We start from the raw sequence: 24,011 nt of genomic DNA on the forward strand, positions 1-24,011 counted from the left end.
TATTTTTTTATGCATTACATGAATATTGGCTATGTATATATATGCTTATGTTCACGTACGCTTATACAGTGCATAATTTAACACGATTACTCTCTTTTCGTCTTTACGAAATTTGTTCGCGCCATTCATTTATCATTATCTTTTAATTTTCCACTTGTTTGCATTTGTTCTATCATATTTCCTTTCTTTTCTTTTCACTTCTTTTCTTTTCTTTTTTTTTTTTTTTTTTACAACTGCATTATGTCGTAAAATTAAAAAAACATTTCAAATGCATAGCAACTCTAACTTAAATATGGCAAGAGATCTTTTTATTCTTAAATTTTTGAAAAATGAAAATTTGATGAATATTTAAGGAAAGACCTTTTCACCTACTAAAAGAATATTATTAAATAAAACCTTTTTCTACATCGCTTTGGTTTCTAATCCCATTTCAGTTATTTCATACTTTTTTTTTCCACCCACTTCAAAACGTGTACGTTTATGCATACGTATACATGTACTTGTGCATGTAAATATAATATGTATGCATATACTATGCGTATTCCAAATTGGGGGAATCCTATTTTTAGTATGCGATTGGTTCATTTTTAACAAACACGCTTGGAATTTTTCAGAAAAATGAGCACTTCTGAAAATTGAAAAAAATAAAATATATATTAATTTGTCAGTATATTTTTTTATTATATTTTACTTTATTTTACTGTGTTTTGCTTTATTTTTTTTTGTCATATTTTCAAAATATACTAAAAATAACACAGGAATTATTCAAAAGAAGCTGATACTTCTCTAACCGTTTCAGCTTCAACTATGCTGGAAAAAATGATTGATATCCACAAAGGCAAAATAAAAAAGGAAGAATCAAATGAGCGTAACTGCCATAGTGATACCACACGAAATGATGCGATTGGCTGTTTGAATAATGCTAATCATGATGATAAAAACGAAGAAGACGTTTTAAGAAAAGGGGGGAAAATGAGTACAGCAAAGGAGAAAAAAACAAAAAAAAATAAAAAAAACAAGAAAAACAAAAAAAACGAAAAAAACAAAAAAAACGAAAAATACGAGAAAAACGAAAAATACGAGAAAAACGAAAAAAACGAAAAAAATAAGAAAAATAAGAAAAATAAGATAAACATTGAAAACATAGAAAAGGAAAAAAACGAAAAAAGCAGAGAAAAACAAAAAGCAGAAAATAAAAAAAAGGAGAGTCAAAATAAGAATGAGTTTAAAAAGATTAGAAGGAGTGATAATACAAATAAGCAAGAAACAGATTATACAAAACAACATCAGAACAGCACTTGTGATATTTATGGCGAATCGTTAAGTGATGAAGACAAAATTGTTGTACCTAGCTCAGATATTAGCTCAACGGAATGTGGAGGTTGTACTGAAGTTAGTGCACTGACGGCTGTAGGAAGCGAGTTAGAAGTCAACTCGGTGAAAGGAATGGCAAGTGAAGACCCCATAAATGGCGATAATGACGCAAACAAAGCGGGTGAAGTGATTAAAGCGGACGAATCAAATGTACCAAATGCACCGAATGAACTGAATAAACCGAATGAACTGAATAAACCGAATGAACTGAATAAACCGAATGAACTGAATAAACCGGATGAACTGGATAAGCCGCACGAACCTGACGGTAGTGTCGAGTCAGGCGCGGTGCCCGCGAAAGAGAACTTCTACAGCGAAACCAAGTTTGAAGACTTGAACATTTGCGATGCTTTAAAAAAAGGATTAAAGGAATTAAATTTCGTAACCTTAACAGAAATCCAAGCAAAATGTATCCCTCCTTTTTTAAATGGTAAGGACATATTAGGAGCAGCCAAAACGGGGTCAGGTAAAACATTAGCTTTTCTTATACCATCAGTTAACATTTTATATAATATAAAATTTTTACCGAAGAATGGAACAGGTGTATTAATAATTTCACCAACAAGAGAATTGTGTCTTCAAATATTTCAAGTATGCAAAGAGTTATGTAAATATATACCTCAAACGAATGGTATTATTATTGGTGGGATGAGTAGAAATGAAGAAAAAAAAAAATTTATTCATGGATTAAATATTTTAATTGCAACTCCAGGAAGACTATTAGATCATATGCAAAATACGAAGGAATTTATTTATAAAAATTTAATTTGTTTAATTATAGATGAAGCTGATCGCTTATTACAAATAGGGTTTGAAGAAGAAATTAATTTAATTATAAAAAGACTACCAAAAAAAAGACAAACCGCTTTATTTTCAGCTACACAAACAACAAAGGTAGAAAGCCTTATTAGACTTTCTTTACAAAAACCAATATTTATAGAAGTAACTACAAAGATTGCAACAGTTGAACGATTGCATCAAGGATATGCTTTAGTAGATGAGGATAAAAGATTTCTCTTATTATTTACATTTTTAAAAAAAAATAAATCAAAAAAAATTATGGTTTTTTTCAATAATTGTATGTCTGTTCAATTTTATAATGATTTATTAAATTATATCGATATACCTACTTATTGTATTCATGGGAAAAAAAAGCAGAATAAACGATTGAAAAGTTTTAATGAATTTTCTTCCTCCAAAAGTGGTATTTTATTATGTACAAATGTAGCTGCAAGAGGATTAGACATTCCAAATGTTAATTACATTATTCAGTATGATCCACCAGATGATTCAAAAGAATATATACACAGAGTTGGTAGGACATGTAGAGGTAAGGATTCCACTGGTTCTGCTATTATATTTCTTATGAAACACGAATTAAAATTTTTAAACTATTTGAAATTTTATAATATTCCAATAAATCAGTTTGACTATGACTCCAGCAAACTTATAAACGTACAATCGCATATTCAATCCATTGTTACCAAAAATTTACATTTGTATAAAATGGCTAGGGAGGCCTTCAAATCATATTTAAATGTAAGATCATAAAAAAAAAATGTTGCAATGTATGGGAAAAAAAAAAAAATAATAAAATAAAGATATAGAAAGGGGGGGGGAGAAAAAGTATCAATTCATTTATGCGTGCGTATTGTTAATTTTACCTTGCATGTTCAGAATTTTTTTTTTTTTTTTTTTTTTTTTTTCCATACATTACTACATTTTTTCACATATCACTGTTACGTAAAATATGTTTCTTTTTTTTTTTTTTTTGCAAATTATTTGCGTTGTAAAAATAGGATTAGAGCTGTTTATAAATGAGTACATACAGTTATATAATCAAATGTACATATGCGCACAAATATATGTATATATGTTTACGCAAAAAAATGGTACGTACATATATATGTGCCTACAAATATTTTCGCACACATTTATTTTTCTTGTTTCATCTTTTAGGGATACATTACCTATGCGCTGAAAGACGTCTTCGATGTGAACAATCTGAACTTGCTGTTAACTTCGAAAAATTTTGGCTTGGACGTTCCTCCAAAAGTTGATTTAAATTTAAAATTAAACATCAAAAAGAGGAAGTTTAAATAGGTAGTAAAAAGTGGTCATAATGGCACGTGTGTATATGGATGTATATATGTATATGTATACATATATGCACACACCGTTGATATTGTTAATTGTGCTTTATAGCCAAAGTGCAATCAACACAAATTTATTATTCTGTTTGTTTATTTTACATATTTCGCCCAGCTGATTAATGTCTCGTTTTATTCTTTATCATTATGACGATGGCAGCAATACATTGCTATTATAGCAATGTTGTCCTTGTACGAAATATTGCTCCTATATTGAATATTTTATTTTTCTGTTTTTTTTTTATTTTTAACATTTTTTATTGCCCTTTTTTTTTTTTAAATTAATCAATTTTGTTAAACTTTCGTGATAATTTTTCTTTTTTATTTTCTCATTTTCTTCTTCCTCTTTTTTTTCTGTTTCCTGTACACGAGAAAGGGGTGTGCACATGAGTGTGAAAATGTAAGTCGCTCATTGCGCTCCTTGTTGTGTATATGTGTAAATGCATATACAAGCACACACATAAGAACGAGCATAAATTATTAGACATATACATAAATATATATACATATATGTGTGCGTATGGTAACTATATATGTATATATATTAAAGCGTATATTTGTTGTGGCGCCCCCAAATTTTGCCTAATAATGAATACATGGAGTTCATATATTTTCTTCAAATTTTCAGCCTCCTTTTTGTCTTCCTCCTGTTCCTCAATTTTTTTTTTCTTTTTCTCCTCCTGTAAAATATATTTCAAGGGAAAAAAAGGGAATATACGAATAAGCTTAAAAAAAAGTGCCAAACAGGTATGTAACATATATTACACACCGCATGTAACATGTATTACACACCGCATGTAACATATATTACACACCGCATGTAACATGTATTACACACCGCATGTAACATGTATTACACACCGCATGTAGCATGTATTACACACCGCATGTAGCATGTATTACACACCACCTGTAACATATATACCGCGCACACACATACCAGGTATAACATTCATAAATAAGCTGTATGTTATAACATATAATTTCTTTTTTCATATAATTTTGAACAAATTTACCATTGCAACTATTCTTGCATTTTTTAATTCTTCTATTTTTTTCTTCTTTTCTTCCTCTTCTAAAATTCGTTTTTCTTCCTCTTTACGTTTGGTTTCTTTTTGCCACCTTCAAATAAAAAGATTTCAAAAAATTTATGTTGCCATATAAATTTAAATATTTAAAAATATATATTATTTTTTTTTGTACGTTTGTGTGTGTGTATTTTTTTTTTTTTTTTCTTTTGGCATAAATTGATACTTCATTGCTTGTATTTCATCGAAGTGAGCCTGTAGTTCCACATTTTTTTTTTGCTTCATTCTAATTTCATGAATTTCCTTTTCTTTTTCGTCTTTTTCCTTTTTAATTTTTTCCTCATATTCTTTTTCTCTCTTTTCCTTTTCCTCCAAATATTGTATATATCTGTTATTATTTTTTTAACAAAAATGGCAGAAAGATATGTGTGAATAACGCTTTTTCTTCGTTATTATGAAGTTTAATTGTTGCTCTATTTTTTTTGCTTTTCTTTTTTTTTTACGTGGCATCCTTCCGCTTTTCCTCTATCTTCTGCTCCTTTATGCCTGTGTATAAGGTGCATAATATTATGAACACATAAAAATACACCTGCTTATAATTAAGCACATGCCTTTTCGTATTTGCATATACTGCTTTAAGCACAGGTACACGCCACACAAGAAGCGTACAAGTGTGCCCACACTACACCGTTTACATTATTCTTTGTTTACTCATTTTAACATATACTAAATAGTACATGTTTGGGAAACAATGTATGTATATTCATTTTTTTAAACATATGTGTCTATTACTTTCAATGTGTTTCTGGTTGCTTTCCAAAATGTAATTGTACAAAACTTTTTGCTCTTCTATTTTTTCTTTTCTTTTTTCTAACTCTTCAATTTTATTTTTTTCAAACTGCTTTTGCATTAGTTTTCCTTCTATTATTTTTAATCTTTCTTCTTCTTGTTTCTTTATCTATTCATCAGCAAAGAACATATTCGCATTTATATCAGTATAGCACTTTTGCACCATGTATAGAACTACGAATTAGACGCTCTTTTGACCAGAGTTTTTCTCATTTGTAACTATATATTTATTTTATATGTATCATTTTTTTAATTTGTTTTTTTTTTTTTTTGTACAAAATTTTCCTGAATCTGATTTTTTAAGATTAACGCGCTTTCCTTATTTTTTAAAATAATATTTTTTTCATCTTCTTTTTGCTTTTTCTCTAGATTTGACAAGTAAATAGTTTCAATTTCTTCTCTTTTCATGTTTTCTTTATTTTGTTCTTCTTTTTCGAGCCTAAATGTATATTATGTCATAATGCAGAATTGTTAGTACTTTAATTGTACATACGATGGGTAGCATATATATATATAGCATGCATGAATGGAACATTGGGGTGTACCCCCCTTGAACGACCCTACACGCAAATGCGCACACTCATGAGTTTACACACATGTACATATATATACATACATATACATATATACATATACATATATACATATATACATATACATATACATATATACATATATACATATACATATATACATATATACATATACATATATACATATATACATATACATATATACATATACATATATACATATACATATATACATATATACATATACATATATACATATATACATATATACATATACATATATACATATACATATATACATATACATATACATATACATATACAATATACATATATATGTATATGCGTAGTGCTTTCCCCATTTGCTTAAAGCATTATTTTTTAATTTTAACTTTTTCTCGTCAATTTGCTTTTGTAACTCTTTTAATAAATCCTTATCATTTTTTATAATTCTCGTCTTTTTCTTTTCTTTCGGTGCCTTGAAAATTAAAAGGAAAAAGAGAAAGTAAAAGAGAAAATAAAAGAGAAGGTAAAAGAGAAAGTAAAAGAGAAAATAAAAGAGAAAGTAAAAGAGAAAGTAAAAGAGAAAGTAAAAGAGAAAGTAAAAGATAAAGTAAAAGAGAAAATAAAAGAGAAAGTAAAAGAGAAAGTAAAAGAGAAAATAAAAGAGAAAGTAAAAGTAAAAGTAAAAGAGAAAGTAAAAGAAAAAGTAAAAGAGAAAGTAAAAGAGAAAGTAAAGAAGAGTTTATTCTTTTCGAGGTACACAATTCGAATAACATAAAAAGTTAACAATTATTCGTTTCGTTTTTGCATTGTATTTGTGCACGTACTTCCTCTTCATCAGGACATGTTTTCTTTATATTTTTGAACTCATCTTGTTTTTGTATAAATTCTAAAATTTCCTTTGAAAAAAGGAAAAAGAGACAAGGATAACTTTGACACGGAATTATGGATGTATATGTTCAGTCGTTTTTCTGTAAACTATATATGAAATTTTTTTTTTTGTTTTAAATATCACTTCTCTTTGTGATAATGCCGCTGTTTCCTTGTCTGTTGCGCGGTCTGTCTTAAACCATTTCTGCATTTAAAGGGAAGGAAAAAAAGAAAAAAGATGAAGTAAACAACAGCAACAACCATAATAAATGAAACAGTAGTAATAGCAGTAGTAATGGCAATAGTAGTAATAGCAGTAGTAATGGCAATAGTAGTAATAGCAGTAGTAATGGCAATAGTAGTAATAGCAGTAGTAATGGCAATAGTAGTAATAGCAGTAGTAATGGCAATAGTAGTAATAGCAGTAGTAGTGGCAATAATAGTAATAGCAGTAGTAATGGCAATAATAGTAATAGCAGTAGTAATGGCAATAATAGTAATAGCAGTAGTAATGGCAATAATAGTAATAGCAGTAGTAATAGCAATAATAATAATTGTTTTTTTCTCTCAAGGAACACGTAACACAGATATACATATTTCGTTCAATAAACACCTCCTCTATCTTGTTTAACTCCTCGTCTAGTAATTTATTCTCCTTTTTTTTTTTCTTCTTCTTTTTTAATTTAGGCAAAAGATTACGGCTTAAATTCATTTCGTTTCGTTTCGTTTCGTTTTTTTTTTTTTTTATTTTTGTTTTTCTTTACAATGAATGTATTTTACTACATTCACAAGTGTAGCACATATGCATGCATTTCAGAAGTGTGTACGTATTTGTATGTATATGTACATGCATACATATTTAATAGTACATTTTGAGCCAAAATGATTTTGATATGGTAAATTGGTTTGTTATTTTTGTGCTTTGTAATGATTATATTAGGGCAGGAAAGGAAGAAAAAATAAAATAAAATAAAAATAGAAAGAAAATTGGCATCATAGGGAGAAAAAAAAAAAAAAAGCCAAAAAAGAGCAAAAAAGGAGCCAGAAAAAAAGATTATTTTTGAAGCCTATTCCAAATTGTGCGTATACAAAAAAAAAAAAAAAAAAAAAAAAAAAGAAAAATTTTTGTAAGTGTGAATTGAAAGGAAAATGAATTCCTTCAAAATAGAAAAAAACTTAAAAATGAGAAAAAAAAAAAAAAAAAAAAGAAATTATAAATGAATAGATGGGTAAATGGGAGAAATGAACGAATATACGGAAGAATTTACGAACCAATAAGCGCATAAGTATAAGCGCGAACAAATTTTTTTCATTTTTTCATTTTGTCTATAGAACTGATATGTCTTCAAGTTCTATGTTTCTCAGTTCTAAAACATCTACTTAGGACACTGAGAGAGAAAAGAAATGAAAAGAAAAAAAAAAAAGATCAATATATGTATGCCTTACATAAGTGCATACGTATAATACAAGTACAAATTTGTACCCTTTACGATAACTATCTTTCACCCATTTTTGAAAAAATTAATTATTTGGAAATGATTTCAATACACAACATGAGTGAAAATTGGTATTTATTTTTGGCTTAGTACCGGTCTTATCATTTTTCTTTTCATAACTTCTTTTTTTTTTTTTTTTTATCCTTCTGACTTTTCAAACTTCTTTTCAACTACCCAATCATAGAAGTCCCCCTTTGTGAACATTTCAAATACAAAAATGATAAAAGCAAAATAGTTACACACAATTAAGTAAATATGTATAGTATTACATATCTGTGTTGTAATTTTTATTGTTATATTACTCTGTCTTTTAAGTAGGACCAAATCTATGTGATAAATACAATTAATTCCTTTTTATTTATTATTATTTTTTTTTATATAGCTAAAAGTTTTATAGCAAATTTTTTTTTTTTTTTTTTTTTTTTGTAGCTAAAAATATTTTAGCAAATTTTGTTCAATTTTTTGTTCTATTTTTTTTTTTTTTATTTTTTTTTTTTTATTTTTTTTTTTTTGCACACACGAATAAACCTTCCTCGGGGAAACACAACATTTAGATAGACAAACTTTTCAAAAAAAAAAAAAAAAAAAAAAAAGAAAAAGAAAGAAAGAGATAGAGAAGGAGAAAGTGTAGGAGTAGTCTTCTTCTTAATATGCAAAGTCTTTATCAAAGAAAATTCTCACCACCAAAATATGAATATCTTCTTCACTATCAGTAAGAAGGAACAGAACAAAACAAATTGATCCAAACAAAAACAAATAAAAATAATTGTCTAATCGCATATTAACAATTATGAACAAGGAAATGCCTAAATTTTTCTTCTACTTTTAAAGGGTAATGTGCGGTGCAAAACAAGTCCCAAAATTGGGTCTCTTAAAATGACAAATTATAAAAAACGTGAATGTACGTACGTATGTAAGGATGTAAGGATGTAAGGATGTAAGGATGTATGGATGTATGGATGTAAGGATGTATGGATGTATGGATGTAAGGATGTATGGATGTATGGATGTATGGATGTATGTATATACGTATATATATATATGTACGTACATATATACATAATCATGCTCATGGGAACATAATTTGAAGACAGCAGTGAAGCAGATATTTAAAAAATAAATTCTCCATATATAGTATAAAGTGACTAAGACGAAAAGTGCGTTAAGGGAAAAAAGCGGTATTTAATTATTAAGTTAAAAGGGGTTTTAAAAAGGCGTGATGCACACACGTTCTCACAAAAAAAAAAAAAAAAAATAATAATAAAACATAAAAATAGTATTAATACTACTAGTAGTATTATCAGTAATAGTAATAAGGACAACAATACAGTCTTTATTTTTGTACAAGGGGTACAGAATAGAACTGTCAAATGAAGAGCAAAATAATTCTAAGTCCATAACCAAATGATATACAACAGGTATAGGAGGGGTCATGCGTCGCCCCTCCTCCCCCTTCCACTTCTTCCACTTCTTCCACTTCTTCCCTTTTCCATTTTCCTTTTAAAATATAAATTATAAAACAACATAGATGTGGTGATGGGACCTAATCCTCCTGGAACGCTCGAAATCAGAGAGCACTTCTTTTTACATCCCATATCAGCATCACCAATAATTTCATATTTGTGTAAAAATTTTGCTAAACTAGCAACAAAATTTTGCTTCGATTTATTGTCTTTTAAAAGTAGAGCATTAGGTAAGTAGTTCATTATATTTTTTTTTTTTTTTTTTTTTTTTTTCCTATTTTTAAAAAAAAAAAGTATGCGTAGAGGGAACACACATGTTCTTACCATAAAAGGTCGCACTTTTTTTTGGACAAGATAAAAATTAGTTTTTTCCCCCTTTGTGTTAGCAGCTTCCACTATACTTTTATTATCATTCTGCGTAGCACTTTCACTTCCTCTTAAATTTCTGCGTGCATACTTTCGTAGTTTGTATTTATTTTTCCTTATTGTAACAAAGGATGTATCTAAATGATATGTACTGTTGTTCATTCCTCTCCTCTTGACACCCGCAGTTGAGTTTTCCTTCATTTTGTCATTGTCTCTATTATCATTGTGATGATAGGGTACTAAGTTAATACCTAGATCCAGAATAATAGCATTCTGTTTTATATAATCCTTTTTCAAAATGTTAAAGCAGCCAACACCAATTATTATAATATCCGCATTTTTAATTATTTTTTTTTTCATATTTTTCTCAACTAACATATTTAGCTTACTACATTGTGTGTACTTCATACCTCTTGTTATATAATAATTGACAAAAATGGAAAAATTATATTTAAGATCATTTTCGTCTTTTATATATAATTTCTTTTTATTTATTTTAAAGAAAAAATTATTTCCTCCTTCCTTTTTATTATACGTACATAATATATCCCCACTTATTGGATCATAAACAGTGGTTGATATGTCCTTTCGGAAAAACAAAATAAATAATGTCATGAAAATATTTATGTTATTGTTAAGAATTATTATGTTCTTATTTTGAATATGAATATTATAGTACTTGATGAACAAAAGGACAGAGTGGATGCAGCAAGGAATGTTGTACCTAATGGTATCTTTCAAGTAACCATATATTAATTCATCTCCTTCGTTCGGACAATTCTTACAAGGGCTGTCATTATTACTGTTATGATTTTTACTACTGTTACGATTTTTACTTCTGTTACGATTTTTACTTCTGTTACGATTTTTACTTCTGTTACGATTTTTACTTCTGTTACGATTTTTACTACTGTAATTACTGGTACTAGTGCTATGACTAGCACTACTGCTATGACTAGCACTACTGCTATGACTAGCACTACTGCTATGACTGGAACTACTGCTATGACTGGTACTACCATTATTATTAATAATGTATGATCTTTCGTAGTAATTATACTGGGCAGCACTTATGTCCTTGGACCTTTCCGTTTTTCCCAGTTTAACATTTCGGCTGTTATTCATTAGAGCACTTGCTATTAATTTTACCGAGATACACTCTTCCTTCTTTATCATCAAAGTATAGCAGATAGCCAACAGAAACTGTAAAAGATAACCCAAAAAATGTACGTAAAAATTCTGCACAATTCTTGCTACATAAAACAAGGGCTGTACGAAGCCACTTCTAACAGCAACAGTAGTGGTGGAAACTGCAACGGTAGTTCCCATCGTTTCACAGGGAGCTTCTTCTGGCCTAGTCAGAGGGGGAATAACACATTTCCTACTTACCCTGAGCAGTCTTAAAATAGCTTCATAACTGGAAGCGTCTATATCCTTCCCTTCTTGTATAAACCTAGATACAAAACACTTATTTATATGATGACATAATGGAGATAAAATAAGCAGTGATGTACTTTCTCCTCTTTTGTTTATTTTTTCTATCAATTTTGTTAATCTGATTTGGTTAAAATTTCTGTGAACCTTTACAAGTGCAAAAATTATATCTGCATTTAAATAAATGCTTTTCTTTAATATTATATATAAATAAGAATATGTTGTTACATGGTTTGAGTAAATGATAAACAACTTCTTTCTTTTCGACAATGTATTATTCTTATCTGCTTTTTTCTTCTTCTCATGTGCTATTCTTTGGAAAACCAGCTGGTCAATTTTTTCAGCCACGTAGTGCCCATTTAAACATATACAACTCATGCTGCTATAATCAAAATAAATAATTGAAAAATAAAAAAAAAAAATAATGAAATAACAAATAATGAAATAACAAATAATGAAATAACGAAATAAAGAAATAACGAAATAAAGGAATAACGAAATAAAGAAATAACGAAATAAAGAAATAACGAAATAAAGAAATAACGAAATAAAGGAATAACGAAATAAAGGAATAACGAAATAAAGGAATAACGAAATAAAGGAATAACGAAATAAAGAAATAACGAAATAAAGGAATAACGAAATAAAGGAATAACGAAATAAAGGAATAACGAAATAAAGGAATAACGAAATAAAGGAATAACAAAATAAAGAAATAACGAAATAAAGGAATAACGAAATAAAGAAATAACGAAATAAAGAAATAACGAAATAATGGAATAATGTAATAATAAAATAAAATGCGGAAGGACAAAAACTACCAAGCTCATATTGACGTTTGCTCTAATTTGGTGGCTACTTTTGCTGCATATTCTGTACATCTATATTACAAGAACGAATGATGAGCAGAACGTGAGTAAAAGAAAAAAAAAAAAATAAAAAATAAAATAAAATAATTGCTTTATATATACCTTAAAATACAACACCATTAGAGATTTTCGCTCTGCCTTTATAGGCTTCTACATTTTAAGTTATATGCTCTTGTGCACACATATTTAAATCTTGAACCAAGTATTTATGTATACCGCTTGAACGACACGCATAAAGATAATATGGTTTATTTATTCAATCTCCATGCTGCTTTATTTTTTTTTTTTTTTCTTCTGCCTGCATTAAATTATATCTACATATTCGATGGGGGTTACCACAAAGAAATGCTTCGACTGATGGCATTGAAAAATCAGCCATTTTCACCCACTTTTCCGTATTAATAAGAAGATAATATTAATGAAACATTTGGAAATATTCGACACAAATAAAATATGAATAAAATTATTAAGGAATAATCTATATGTAAAGAGTATTTGTTGTATAAACTTCTGTTTATCACACATATTATTTTATTTTTTTTTTGTTTTACTTAACACATGGCTTACCTTTTTATGGTACATAATGATGATGTTTCTGGCTAAACATGAATTATACATGCCTAATTGCATTCATTTTTTTCTCTTTTTTATTTCTTTTTCTTTCCTTTTCTTTTCTTTTCTTTTCTTTTTTTTTTTTTTTTTTCTTCACGCTTAAGTACATAAATGCATAGCAAAATTAACATAACACTCTAAGGGAAAATAAAAAAAAAAAAAAAAATACTAAGTACAATAGTTGATTAATTCTACAGAATTATTTTGTTCCGTATTATGCAACTGCTTTGAATATTTTATTTACATTCATTAAAGTGATAAAGCTAGCAATGCTTTTTTTGCATAAATTAATATTCTTTACAAAATAATGCATTTCAAATTAATTATTATTACACTTGTTAGAGTAAAACAAGTTAATTAAATTTTTTTTTTTTTTTTTTTTTTTTTTGAATTATGTACCTTTCCATTTCATTTAAAACGCTGTAAGTCGTTTATTTTTCACATTTCTCCATATATTTCCCTCTTTTTCCTGCATAAGTGAAGCTATGCATATGTGTGTACAATTTTACAATGGATGCTCTCGTATAAGCCGAGCCACGTGTATTCACTTCCATTTTGTAGAAAATTACGTTTACATTCCTACACCATTTTAAGAAACTTTTTTTTTGCTTTCCTTTTTTCGGTTCATATTGAGCAAAAATTTTATTAACCAACATACTATACATCTATTAACAAAATGACTACAAAAATGTAAATAATGCCGGTGTGTAAATAGGTAAATGAGCTCATGAAGGCATATGCATGCGCAGGTTCATTGTGTGCAAACGCATTTATACGCACACATACACATACAAACATACATATGCACATACATAAATATTAAACACATACACAATTGAATGTTCACTTTTAAAGTTTCGCTTCAGATATCTCAACAATTTAAAATAATTTAATTCAATTTTTGTGTTAAACGAGGGATAGACGAAAAAAGGGAAAAAATGGCGGACGAAAAAAAAAAAGGCACCAAAAAAGAAATATTTTTTTTTTTTTTTTTTTTTTTTTTTATTATTATTAAAAACATAATTTATAAATGGTAAATATAAGAGGGAGAAAAAAATTCGCATTAAAAAGTACTTGTATTTAATTTAAAAAATGGGCAACTTGAAGAAACAAAAGGCAGTTTTCTTTTCCCCTACGAGCATGTGAAGATACGAACGTACGTCCACACACGCATATACCACATACATATATGTAATTATATAGGAGCAATATGTGACTAGCTAATAGACCCATTCATCAATATACCAATAATTTCTTTGAAATCCTCCTAAATAACTAATCAAAATGGAATTTACTCGTAAGAAATGCACTACTATACGAAGGGCACTCACCATCACTTGCCCTCAGCACATCCTTAACTTATTTTAAATCCACTAGGAGAGTTATCGCCCATTTTTTGAAAGGGGTAAAAAGTAGAGAGGTACAGGATAAATGCAATGGACGAAACGCATTAGCAAAATGAATGCACAAAATGTGAAAACGAAGTAACAAGGCACATTGATAAAAAGCACTAATGAAACTTATGATGAAGAGCATGGATTAATGAAAAATGGAGCTTCACCCTCTTCATCCACTTCACTCGCTTCAGGCAGCTAGAAGCCAAACGTGCTAACCGGGGTATTTATGCTTCGTAGACTTTTTGGCTTTATTCAAAATCTCAACAGTGTTATTAGGCCATCGGGTATTGAAAAATTTCAAGTGGTTATCATGTGATACATCATGATCTACTTCCTTCAAAAGAAAGTAATGAATCGATTTTTCTGGTGTTTCTTGTGCATCATATAAATAAAAATATTTCTCTTTGGGGGGGTCCGAATCTTTTAAATCATTTATATCTTTTTGTTTTAGTTGTAAATAAAAAGATTTGAATTCTGAGTATAATAATATATCTAGATCGTTTACAAAACTGTCGAACATATGTCTATGTTCTTCTTTTAAATTAAGATCATCAATAAATTGAGGAATAAAATGAGATAATATATATTTATTATTTTCCTTATCATATTTTCTCCATATTTTATTTAATTTTTCTAAAAACAATTCTTCACTAGTGCATTTAGAATTATTTATATTTAATGAAAACAAAACAGTATAATGATTCGAACTGCTAATGACCCATATAGGATAAATGGGATACTTATAATAATTACCAACTTCACAATATTTAAAAGCTTCAAAATCTGTTAGTAAACCTATAAGTGGTCTTTTGTTTATTCCTTTAAGTATTATATTATTTTTCCCGAACGATGTTCTTGGAGCAGTTGCTATACTATTGGAAAACTTCGAATCGCCCATACAGTTGTTACCACTATTGCTGTTATTAGTACTCGTATTTGTACATGCATTTGTGTTCGTATTAGCACCTACATTTGTGCACGCATTAGTATTTGTATTAGCGCTGTTCATGTAATAGGGGCTGCTACTACCTTCGTACATACTTATATCCACATCGTTCGTTGAAAATGTATTTATCACACTGTTGTTATCAAACACATTAGAACAAGCTCTACCGGTTAGAAGTAGGTTCACTAACTCTTGAGAACAATGACCATATATACCTATCAAGGGATGATTCGTGTCATCCATATCATTCTTTATATTATTTATTCCTCTTGTTAATATTACTGAGTATAGAAATGATATAACACCTGTTGAGCTAGAAAATATTATGAAATGCTCAAGATAAAACTTTATTACATCTTTTATGTTACTAAATTCTCTGTAGTATATGTTTATTTTCTTTAAATCCCTTATAATGTTTTCATCCGAACTTTTTTTGTTCATATAAAATGGGAAATCATAACACTCAGGCAATAAGAAAGCTATTATATAGTATGATTTTTCCGTGCACTGGTATAATATATATGCCAAGGATTCCACTAACGAGTAATACTTCAAATCTTTTATATTCTCATGGACTAACTGCAAAAATTCCTTGTCATACTCATCTTCGGCAGTCTTATCTCCGCCGTTTATACAGCCACTCTTTATACTGCCGCTTATCATGCCACTCACCCCGGTACCATCTCCCTTCTTCAGTACATCTTTAAGCTCGTCCCTTTCCCCCTCCTGCTGATTGCTGCAATTTTTCACCTGATTGTCATCCTTCTGTTCGGTTACAATGGATATATCATTTCCCTTAACATTTGATAAGGACTGTCCATTCAAATAGACATTATCCTTACCATCACTGCTGACAAGATTTGCAGTGTTAACAATATCTGTAGAATTTTTTTTATAATTTTGATTATTATTTGTAAAATTTAAAAAATCATTATTTGTTTTTAAAATATTAAAATAATTGTTCTCCCACAAAAAATGATATTTATAATTAAACAACAAAATAATAATAATATATCCTTGAATACTTGATATAAGACCACATGGGCCACTTAAAAATTGACGAAGTCCAAAATTAATATTTTTATTTTCATAGAACGAAATACTATGATTACACCATTTTTTTATATCAAGCTTATTTGAATATTTATAATTATTAACACCAAAAACTAAATTATGAACAGTATTTGAATCATCAAAAGATTTCATCTCTTTTAGTAAATAATTTACATATACATGATCGTTCAAACATTTACTTCTATTTCCTTTTCTTAACCATTTACAATAATCTTTAGTAGTATAATTTATATTTTTATATGTCTTTTTAATTTGTTCTAAGGAACAACAAGAAAGTGAGGATAAATTACTATAATCACTTGAGTCATCACTATCATAATCTTCTCTACTTGATGTTGAATCATTTGGTTCTTCATTCAACTTTTCATTTCTTTTATTTAAATTTATCATATAATCCCTTATAATTATATATATATTTTTATAATGTTTATATATATCATTCCAGAATATTTTATTATCTATTACATCATGCTCATTCTTTGTAGACACATGACTATTACATAAGTAATAACTTATTTTATCAAAATTTTTTTTTACTAAATCGTAGTAACTGTCATTACAATCGTCACTTCTGTTCTCTTCTTTATTGCACCCCAAAATGGATAATCGTATTGCCTCCTGCAGTAATTCATCGTTCTCGTCATCCACTTCAAAATCCTGAACCGGGGAAAAAAGCATGAACCAAAAAAGATGAGAATAGACCGTGGGTGAAAATGTGGAAGAGCAAACATACACATACATATACGTACACATGCATGCATATCTACATATATATACATATTTATACACACGCTTGTTATCAAGATACGCATCCGTGCGAAATAAGGATAAACGGAACAAAAAGAGTTCCATAAAAAGAAGAATAGAAAAAAAAATAAAAACCACAAAATAAAGAAAAAAAAAAAAAAAATTTAAAGGCGTATAAATTTTCACGTATTCATCATCTTTCCCCTTAAATTGTATTTTTTTTTTCCAGAAATTAACAGTAGCGCTCATACATAACGGTGTGAATCTGTAGCACTATTCATTATATATACATATACATATATATATATATATATATATACAGAACAATGCGTAAAAGCAGATTAAAAAAAAATATATGTGGAGCGCAAAACTGCAACACACGCACAGTTGTTCTTTGTGTTATAAATTAGTTCGAACATGCATAGGCATAAAAAAATAATTCCATTTGAACAGTGATTATTGCAAAAGGGTTAAGCATAATATTTATATTCCCTTTTTTTTTTTTTTTTATTTTCATGATATTATATGCATTTCGTATGTACTCAATATTTATGTTATAAAACTCACATTTATTTAAAATTTTTTTTTTTTTATATGGAGTTTACATGTAATACATGTTTCGCGCATATTTGTTGAAGTTCAAGTAATGTCCATTTCATATCATTCTGTTTGCAATATAATTGTTTGCTTCGTTAATTTTACAAACCAATAAATATACCAACACGTATGTATATGTACATATGTGTATGTGTGTATGTGTGTATGTGTGTATGTGTATATGTGTATATGTGTATATGTGTATATGTGTATATGTGTATATGTGTATATGTGTATATGTGTGCGTATATGTATATGCATATATGTACATGTGTATATACGTATGAGCATACGAATATGTTCATGTATTGCGAATATGCACACATACATTTATGTATGTATTTACTTTATCCTTATTTTTATTTTGCGCAGCGTGATATTCTTCTAGCGATAGGGCTATTGTTCTGGAAATGTCCTCTTCTTCCTTTCGTAACAGTTCTTCATTTGTTTTCATTTTTGAACTTGTTTAAAATTTATTTTTATACAGAATATATTAATTTAAACAAAAATATGTATATTATTTTTGCATATCTTTTTGTACATCTTTTTTGTAAAATTTCTTCTTTTTTTTTTTTATCGTTTGAATACTGAATAATGCATAATGGCCTCTTCCTTTTGTTACTATTATTAGTACTCCTATTATTGTGATATTTTTCGTGAAATTTATTCTTTTTCTTTTTTTTATTCTTTTTCTTTTTTATTCTTTTTCTTTTTTATTCTTTTTCTTTTTTATTCTTTTTCTTTTTTATTCTTTTTCTTTTTTATTCTTTTTCTTTTTTATTCTTTTTCTTTTATATTCTTTTTTTTTTTTTTTTTTTTTTATATTATTTTATTTTTTTTTTTTTTTTTTTTCTTTTTTTATTCCTTTTTCTTTTCCATTTCCTTTTAGAGTAAGTTCATAATTTATATATTTGAGTATAAAAATGAAATATTTATTTGTACAAATTGCATAAGTATATAAAAAGTTATTTCATTTTAATTATATTATTATAGCTTATTTTAATTTTTTCAAAATACTACTTAATATATATACTACGTGTGTGCACAAAAATTCCTCATGTTCTCACGAAAATTATCATTTAATGTAATGACTGTAAATTAAACTGTTACTTTTTCATTTATTACTACAAAAGGGATAAATAAGGGAAAAAAAAAAAAAAAAAAAAAAATATAAATAAATAAAAATATAAAAGCAGAAAAATGTAAAGTATCATGGTGTAACATCACTGCCTTTACTTTTTCCTTTCACAGTAGCAATTTAGAAAAAACAAATTGCATTAATACATAAGAATGTGTTAAACGCGCATGTAATATGAATGCATTAAAGCGTACTTATATAAATTAATTATATATACACATATGTATACATAAATTCGTCAAAATTGTACTAGTATGCATATATAAATAAGTTAAACGCGCATATATGTAAATGCATATAAATACAAATATACATGAAGAACATAATTATACAATATGAATAATGCTATTCGAGTTCATTTTATATTCTCTTCGTATATTTTCTTCATTTCATGAATACTCAATTATAAAACAAAACCCATTTTTTTTCGCATATTTTTTAGCATACTGTTTAGTACATTTTTTAGCATGTATTTCTTTATCATTAAAAATTTATTTTTTAAATCATTTGTAAATTTTTTAAGTAAAATTTTTTTTTTTTTATAGTAAAAATTCGAATTGTAGTAAAGTAAAAAATAAATTTATTCTTTTCCTTTTTTTTTTTCATTTTGCTTCAGTTGGTAATGATGATATATTAACGTAGAGGAAGATACAAAGACATAATGACAATGATCAGAAGAATAAAAAAGACGTATTTTAAATGGGTAAAAAAATTTTATAACTGTACGTATGTAATTGTACACATAAAATTGTACGTATACAATTATGCTTACATTATTATACATACCTAATTATGCATATATACATGTATATATACTGTACAGAATAATATGAAAGAAGTTTAAGATGCTTTTCTTAGGCGCAAATTAAAATATGCTTATCCGTTAATTATATGATGAACAAAAATGCAGAGTTAAAAATATTTTACAAAAGCATACTATTATATATATATACATATATGTATGTATGTATGTATGTATGTATGTATGTACGAATGTGTAACCCTATCTAGCGGTACGACAAAAAATGCAACCTTTTTCAATTCATTAAGGAACAGTAAGTGGTTGGATTTCGGTTTTCCATGTACATTTGCCGTACAATAATTAAAATAAATTGGGATAATTTATTTTAAAAATAGAAAAAAAGTGAATATCCCTTTTATTATATTGTAGATATGTAACTTTAAATAAATGGTCATATGGGATACTTGTACTGTTATTTGGAAGTTAATTATGCGTTTTTGTAATATTCATGTACTTGTAAAGATATATATACGTTTATATATGTGTATGTATGGATGTATGTATATTACTTAATGTGGTATTTCCTGTTTTGCTAATCAACAGTTTTGTATTTATAAATTAAAATGCGTTTGATATGCTCAGGATTCCACTTCAAAATAATAGCCAAAAAAAAAAAAAAAAAAGGAGACGTAACACAAAATCATGGAGTGTCAATTGGTATTTGTTAAACGAAAAGCATCATGTGTGAATCTGTTAAAACTTTTTCATGATTTATATAAAAAAAAAAAGAAAAAAAGATATAATTCGTTGAAAAGACTATCAGTGAAACAAAAAACATTAACACTGATATTTATGCACGTATGCAAATATGTCAGTTTAGTAAACATGTGTTCTTTAAAATAATCAACGAATGAAACAACGAAAATTTTGGCCAAAGATAGATATACACCTAGTTATTTTAAAAAAACATAAGCATTTATATATAGCAGGCGCATTCGCATGTACAAAGACGCGTATGTACACAAACATACCTATATATATGTATACACATACATACACACATACGTATGCACATACATATTCACATGTACATCTACCGAATATGTACTAAAACAAATGATTAAAAAATTGTTAATAAAAAAAATTCATCGATGCACGTTTTCTACTTATCCATTTAAAAAGTACGCTTAAGAACGGAATATGTAGTATGGGGAAAAATTAGGATCTTCTCAAAAATGTTTTACATATACATACATATACATATGTACTACAGCATACCCACTACTTGCATACTCATATATATTTTTAAATCTTTGATGACTGCGTGAAAATGCAACAAACAGAAAAAAATACGAGACAAACGCCCACACGTAAAGGGAAGAAGTAAATTCCGCCTCAATTCATCATTCCATCAAACACCCCCCGATGAAAACTAAAATCTGTGGACAGTTAAATTAATCTCATCTGCACTGACGACAAAATTGTTGTCTTCTTTATAAAACCATGTGCATGAAAGAATTTTTCGTTTATCTTCATTTTCTATGGTGTATACTGGTAATTTATTTAACCTAACATCATATATATTTATATAACCATCATGTGAGGATGATAAAAAATGAATCCTATTTCTGTTTGCTCTCAAAGATGTTATTATTTTATCGTGGAAATAATATTTATTTTCATTTAAAGATATAACAGACTTTTCTTGAACACATCTTATATCAAATAATTTAATAATAGATTGTTCATCAGCAGTTACAAATAAATTCTTGTTTAGAATATCACAACATACTACAGATTTGTTGTATGCAAAAGAAGTACATATATTCCCTGTAATTATATCATATATTTTTATGTTTTTTTCTAATCCTGTAGACAAAAATTTGGAATTATCAAAAAAGCTTAATGCTGTTATTATTCCGGGTTCCTTATGTATACATTTCTTAGGTGCTATAACATTTTTAATTTTTCTTTTATTACTAGTATTTTGATTTTTATAAATTTTTAACTGCTCTATGATATATTTATTGTCATATATATTTATTTTATTATCACATCCCCCACTTATTATTAATGAATGATCTTTATTAAATTCTAACGATTTAATCATATCATCATGATATCCTAAATACAAATCATTTTTTGTTCTAATTCCTTTATCAATGTCTTCTTCATTTAAAAATACCCTTATCGTTCCATTGGACAATCCTACAACAGATTCATGATATGGTGGCTCATCATTAAGTATACTATTATTTATTTTACACACATTATAGGCAAATATTGGACTATCACTTACTCGGTTCTCATATATTTTATTCATATTTCTTAAATCATAATATAATATGTTACCTTCAAAACTACTACAATGTAGCGTATTTTCACTTGTAATCATTTTAGAAATCCATTCAGAAATTTTATCAATATGTGTACTTTCTCTTTTTCTTATAGGGATAGTATATTCTATCTCTAAAACCTGTTCTGACAAAATATTATTTTCTTTTAAAAAATCTTCTATCGAAGATCTTATAATTTTCTGATTTATTAAAAAATCAAACGAAATATTTTCCTTTATATCCAATAACTTTTTTACCATTCTTGATAAATCTATCCTTTTAAAACTTACTGGAATGGTATAAGTAGTATTTTCAATTTTGTATTTTCCATTTTTTATATTTGTAGTAAAATATATTTGTATTTGTTTTTCTGATTTGCTATCACCTTCGTCATTGCTGCTGTCCCTTTCGCCATCGCTGCTGGCCCTTTTGTCATTACTGCTAACCATTTCGTCATCACTTTCAGAAGTGTAATTTGTTAATTCATCATCATAAGAATCATTATTTTTCATCTTATCCAGTTGGTTAATCCTTTTTTTTTTCTTATCAATATTGTTCGTCCTTATCATCTTTTTCTTTTTCTTTTTTTTTTTTTTTTCCTTTTTAAATTTATCCTTTGGATCAATATATTTTTTTTTTTTTTTGTTGCTTACACTGTTATAGAAACGACGAAATTAATAAAAATATTCTTTGGTATTTTTCTACATTCATAAATATTTATCTACAATTTTTACATATATAAATATCGTTCTCTTTATTTAAACAAAAATATAATTTTTTATCACTAACATAACGTTAATTGTAACTGTTTGTTTTTTTTTTTTTCATAATAATATATTTTTTCCCGCTATTGTACCCTCAAAATAGAAGAAATTGCTGCTACATTTTGTTGTTATTACATTTTTTTTAATCAGCCCATATATATATGCACATATGTACAATTTAAAAAAAACGTGGAAAGAACAACCCTGTTTTTTTTTTTTACATAAAATCCCTTTTATTTATTTTAATAATGTATATTTATCTTCTCTTCTGTTTACCATTATGCGAATGTAAAATTATAATGAAAGAGCGATATATAATTTACCTTTAGCTATCTACCCATATGTTTAAAAAAATATAATTATATATATAAAATATTTTCCATTTTCGTATGAACAGGCAGTAAAATAACAAATATTTCATACCTGCCTTACATAATTTTTTCAAGCCTATTTTAAAATGAATGTTGCAACTTCGACTGAAGAGCAACTTTTATTTCGTATTTGTTTCATATTTATTACATATCTATTTCGCGTTTATTACATGTTTATTTCATTTCTCATTTTTTTTTTTTTATTCTTGTTCATATGATCTAAAAAAGGTGTAGCAATGTGCTACATATATATATATATATATATATATATATATATATATATATATACGTACATACATATGCATATGTATTCATTTAAATGCGGAAAATTTTATATTTTTATACCTGTGGATTTGAAATCAGATGAAACTTTAATTCATTCTGTATAGTACTATTTTGCTCATATAGTACCATAAATTTTTTTTTTTTTTTAGAAATGTATTGCTAATTTAGAAGTTTCCCTTTCCACTACGACGGTAAATGTGGGTAGAAGAACAATCCAAACATAGTTCTATTATTGTACGTGTTCACGTTATTATGGCATGTGTATATATAATATATATATAAATATGTGTATATATTATATATATATAAATATATGTATGTATATATTTATATATATTCATATATATATTTCCTTTTGATAAAAGAAACATATTTTTCTCTTTTCAGTAAATCATGTAAAAATGTAATAATTTAAGCCCATGAAGTTAACATGAAAGAATAAAAATAACAGCTGATTATCGTAACAGTAAATTTATTATTATTTACAGTTAGTCAATTATTAACTAATTTAACGCTTTTTTGCAGAATTTTCGGAAGAGTCAACAAAATTATATAACAACATAATCA

General features: G+C 27.2%; 5 protein-coding genes across 5 annotated transcripts; 1 reads left to right on the forward strand and 4 right to left on the reverse strand.

The window, feature by feature from the left end:
• Positions 1-819: 819 nt before the first annotated feature.
• HAS1 (ATP-dependent RNA helicase HAS1, putative) lies at positions 820-3,477 on the forward strand (the record flags this gene model as incomplete). Its single annotated transcript, XM_029005980.1, has 2 exons — positions 820-2,913; positions 3,334-3,477. 2 exons carry the CDS (start codon positions 820-822, stop codon positions 3,475-3,477), a joined length of 2,238 nt encoding a protein of 745 aa, XP_028862515.1.
• Positions 3,478-3,771: 294 nt separating this feature from the next.
• Positions 3,772-7,519, reverse strand: PmUG01_11032800 (conserved Plasmodium protein, unknown function; the record flags this gene model as incomplete). The annotated part of the gene is made up of 11 exons (XM_029005981.1): positions 3,772-3,885; positions 4,121-4,204; positions 4,541-4,646; positions 4,779-4,940; positions 5,056-5,098; positions 5,345-5,510; positions 5,678-5,840; positions 6,327-6,412; positions 6,765-6,836; positions 6,953-7,012; positions 7,421-7,519. 11 exons carry the CDS (start codon positions 7,517-7,519, stop codon positions 3,772-3,774), a joined length of 1,155 nt encoding a protein of 384 aa, XP_028862516.1.
• Positions 7,520-9,733: 2,214 nt separating this feature from the next.
• On the reverse strand, positions 9,734-11,944 carry PmUG01_11032900 (bifunctional methylenetetrahydrofolate dehydrogenase/cyclohydrolase, putative; the record flags this gene model as incomplete). The annotated part of the gene is made up of 1 exon (XM_029005982.1): positions 9,734-11,944. The coding sequence occupies one exon, from the start codon at positions 11,942-11,944 to the stop codon at positions 9,734-9,736; it is 2,211 nt and encodes a 736-aa protein (XP_028862517.1).
• A 2,711-nt stretch (positions 11,945-14,655) lies between these two features.
• PmUG01_11033000 (conserved Plasmodium protein, unknown function) lies at positions 14,656-18,262 on the reverse strand (the record flags this gene model as incomplete). Its single annotated transcript, XM_029005983.1, has 2 exons — positions 14,656-17,121; positions 18,155-18,262. 2 exons carry the CDS (start codon positions 18,260-18,262, stop codon positions 14,656-14,658), a joined length of 2,574 nt encoding a protein of 857 aa, XP_028862518.1.
• A 2,858-nt stretch (positions 18,263-21,120) lies between these two features.
• On the reverse strand, positions 21,121-22,593 carry YTM1 (ribosome biogenesis protein YTM1, putative; the record flags this gene model as incomplete). Its single annotated transcript, XM_029005984.1, has 1 exon — positions 21,121-22,593. The coding sequence occupies one exon, from the start codon at positions 22,591-22,593 to the stop codon at positions 21,121-21,123; it is 1,473 nt and encodes a 490-aa protein (XP_028862519.1).
• Positions 22,594-24,011: the final 1,418 nt, after the last annotated feature.

Source organism: Plasmodium malariae (assembly GCF_900090045.1).
Source record: "Plasmodium malariae genome assembly, chromosome: 11".
Taxonomy (NCBI): domain Eukaryota; phylum Apicomplexa; class Aconoidasida; order Haemosporida; family Plasmodiidae; genus Plasmodium; species Plasmodium malariae.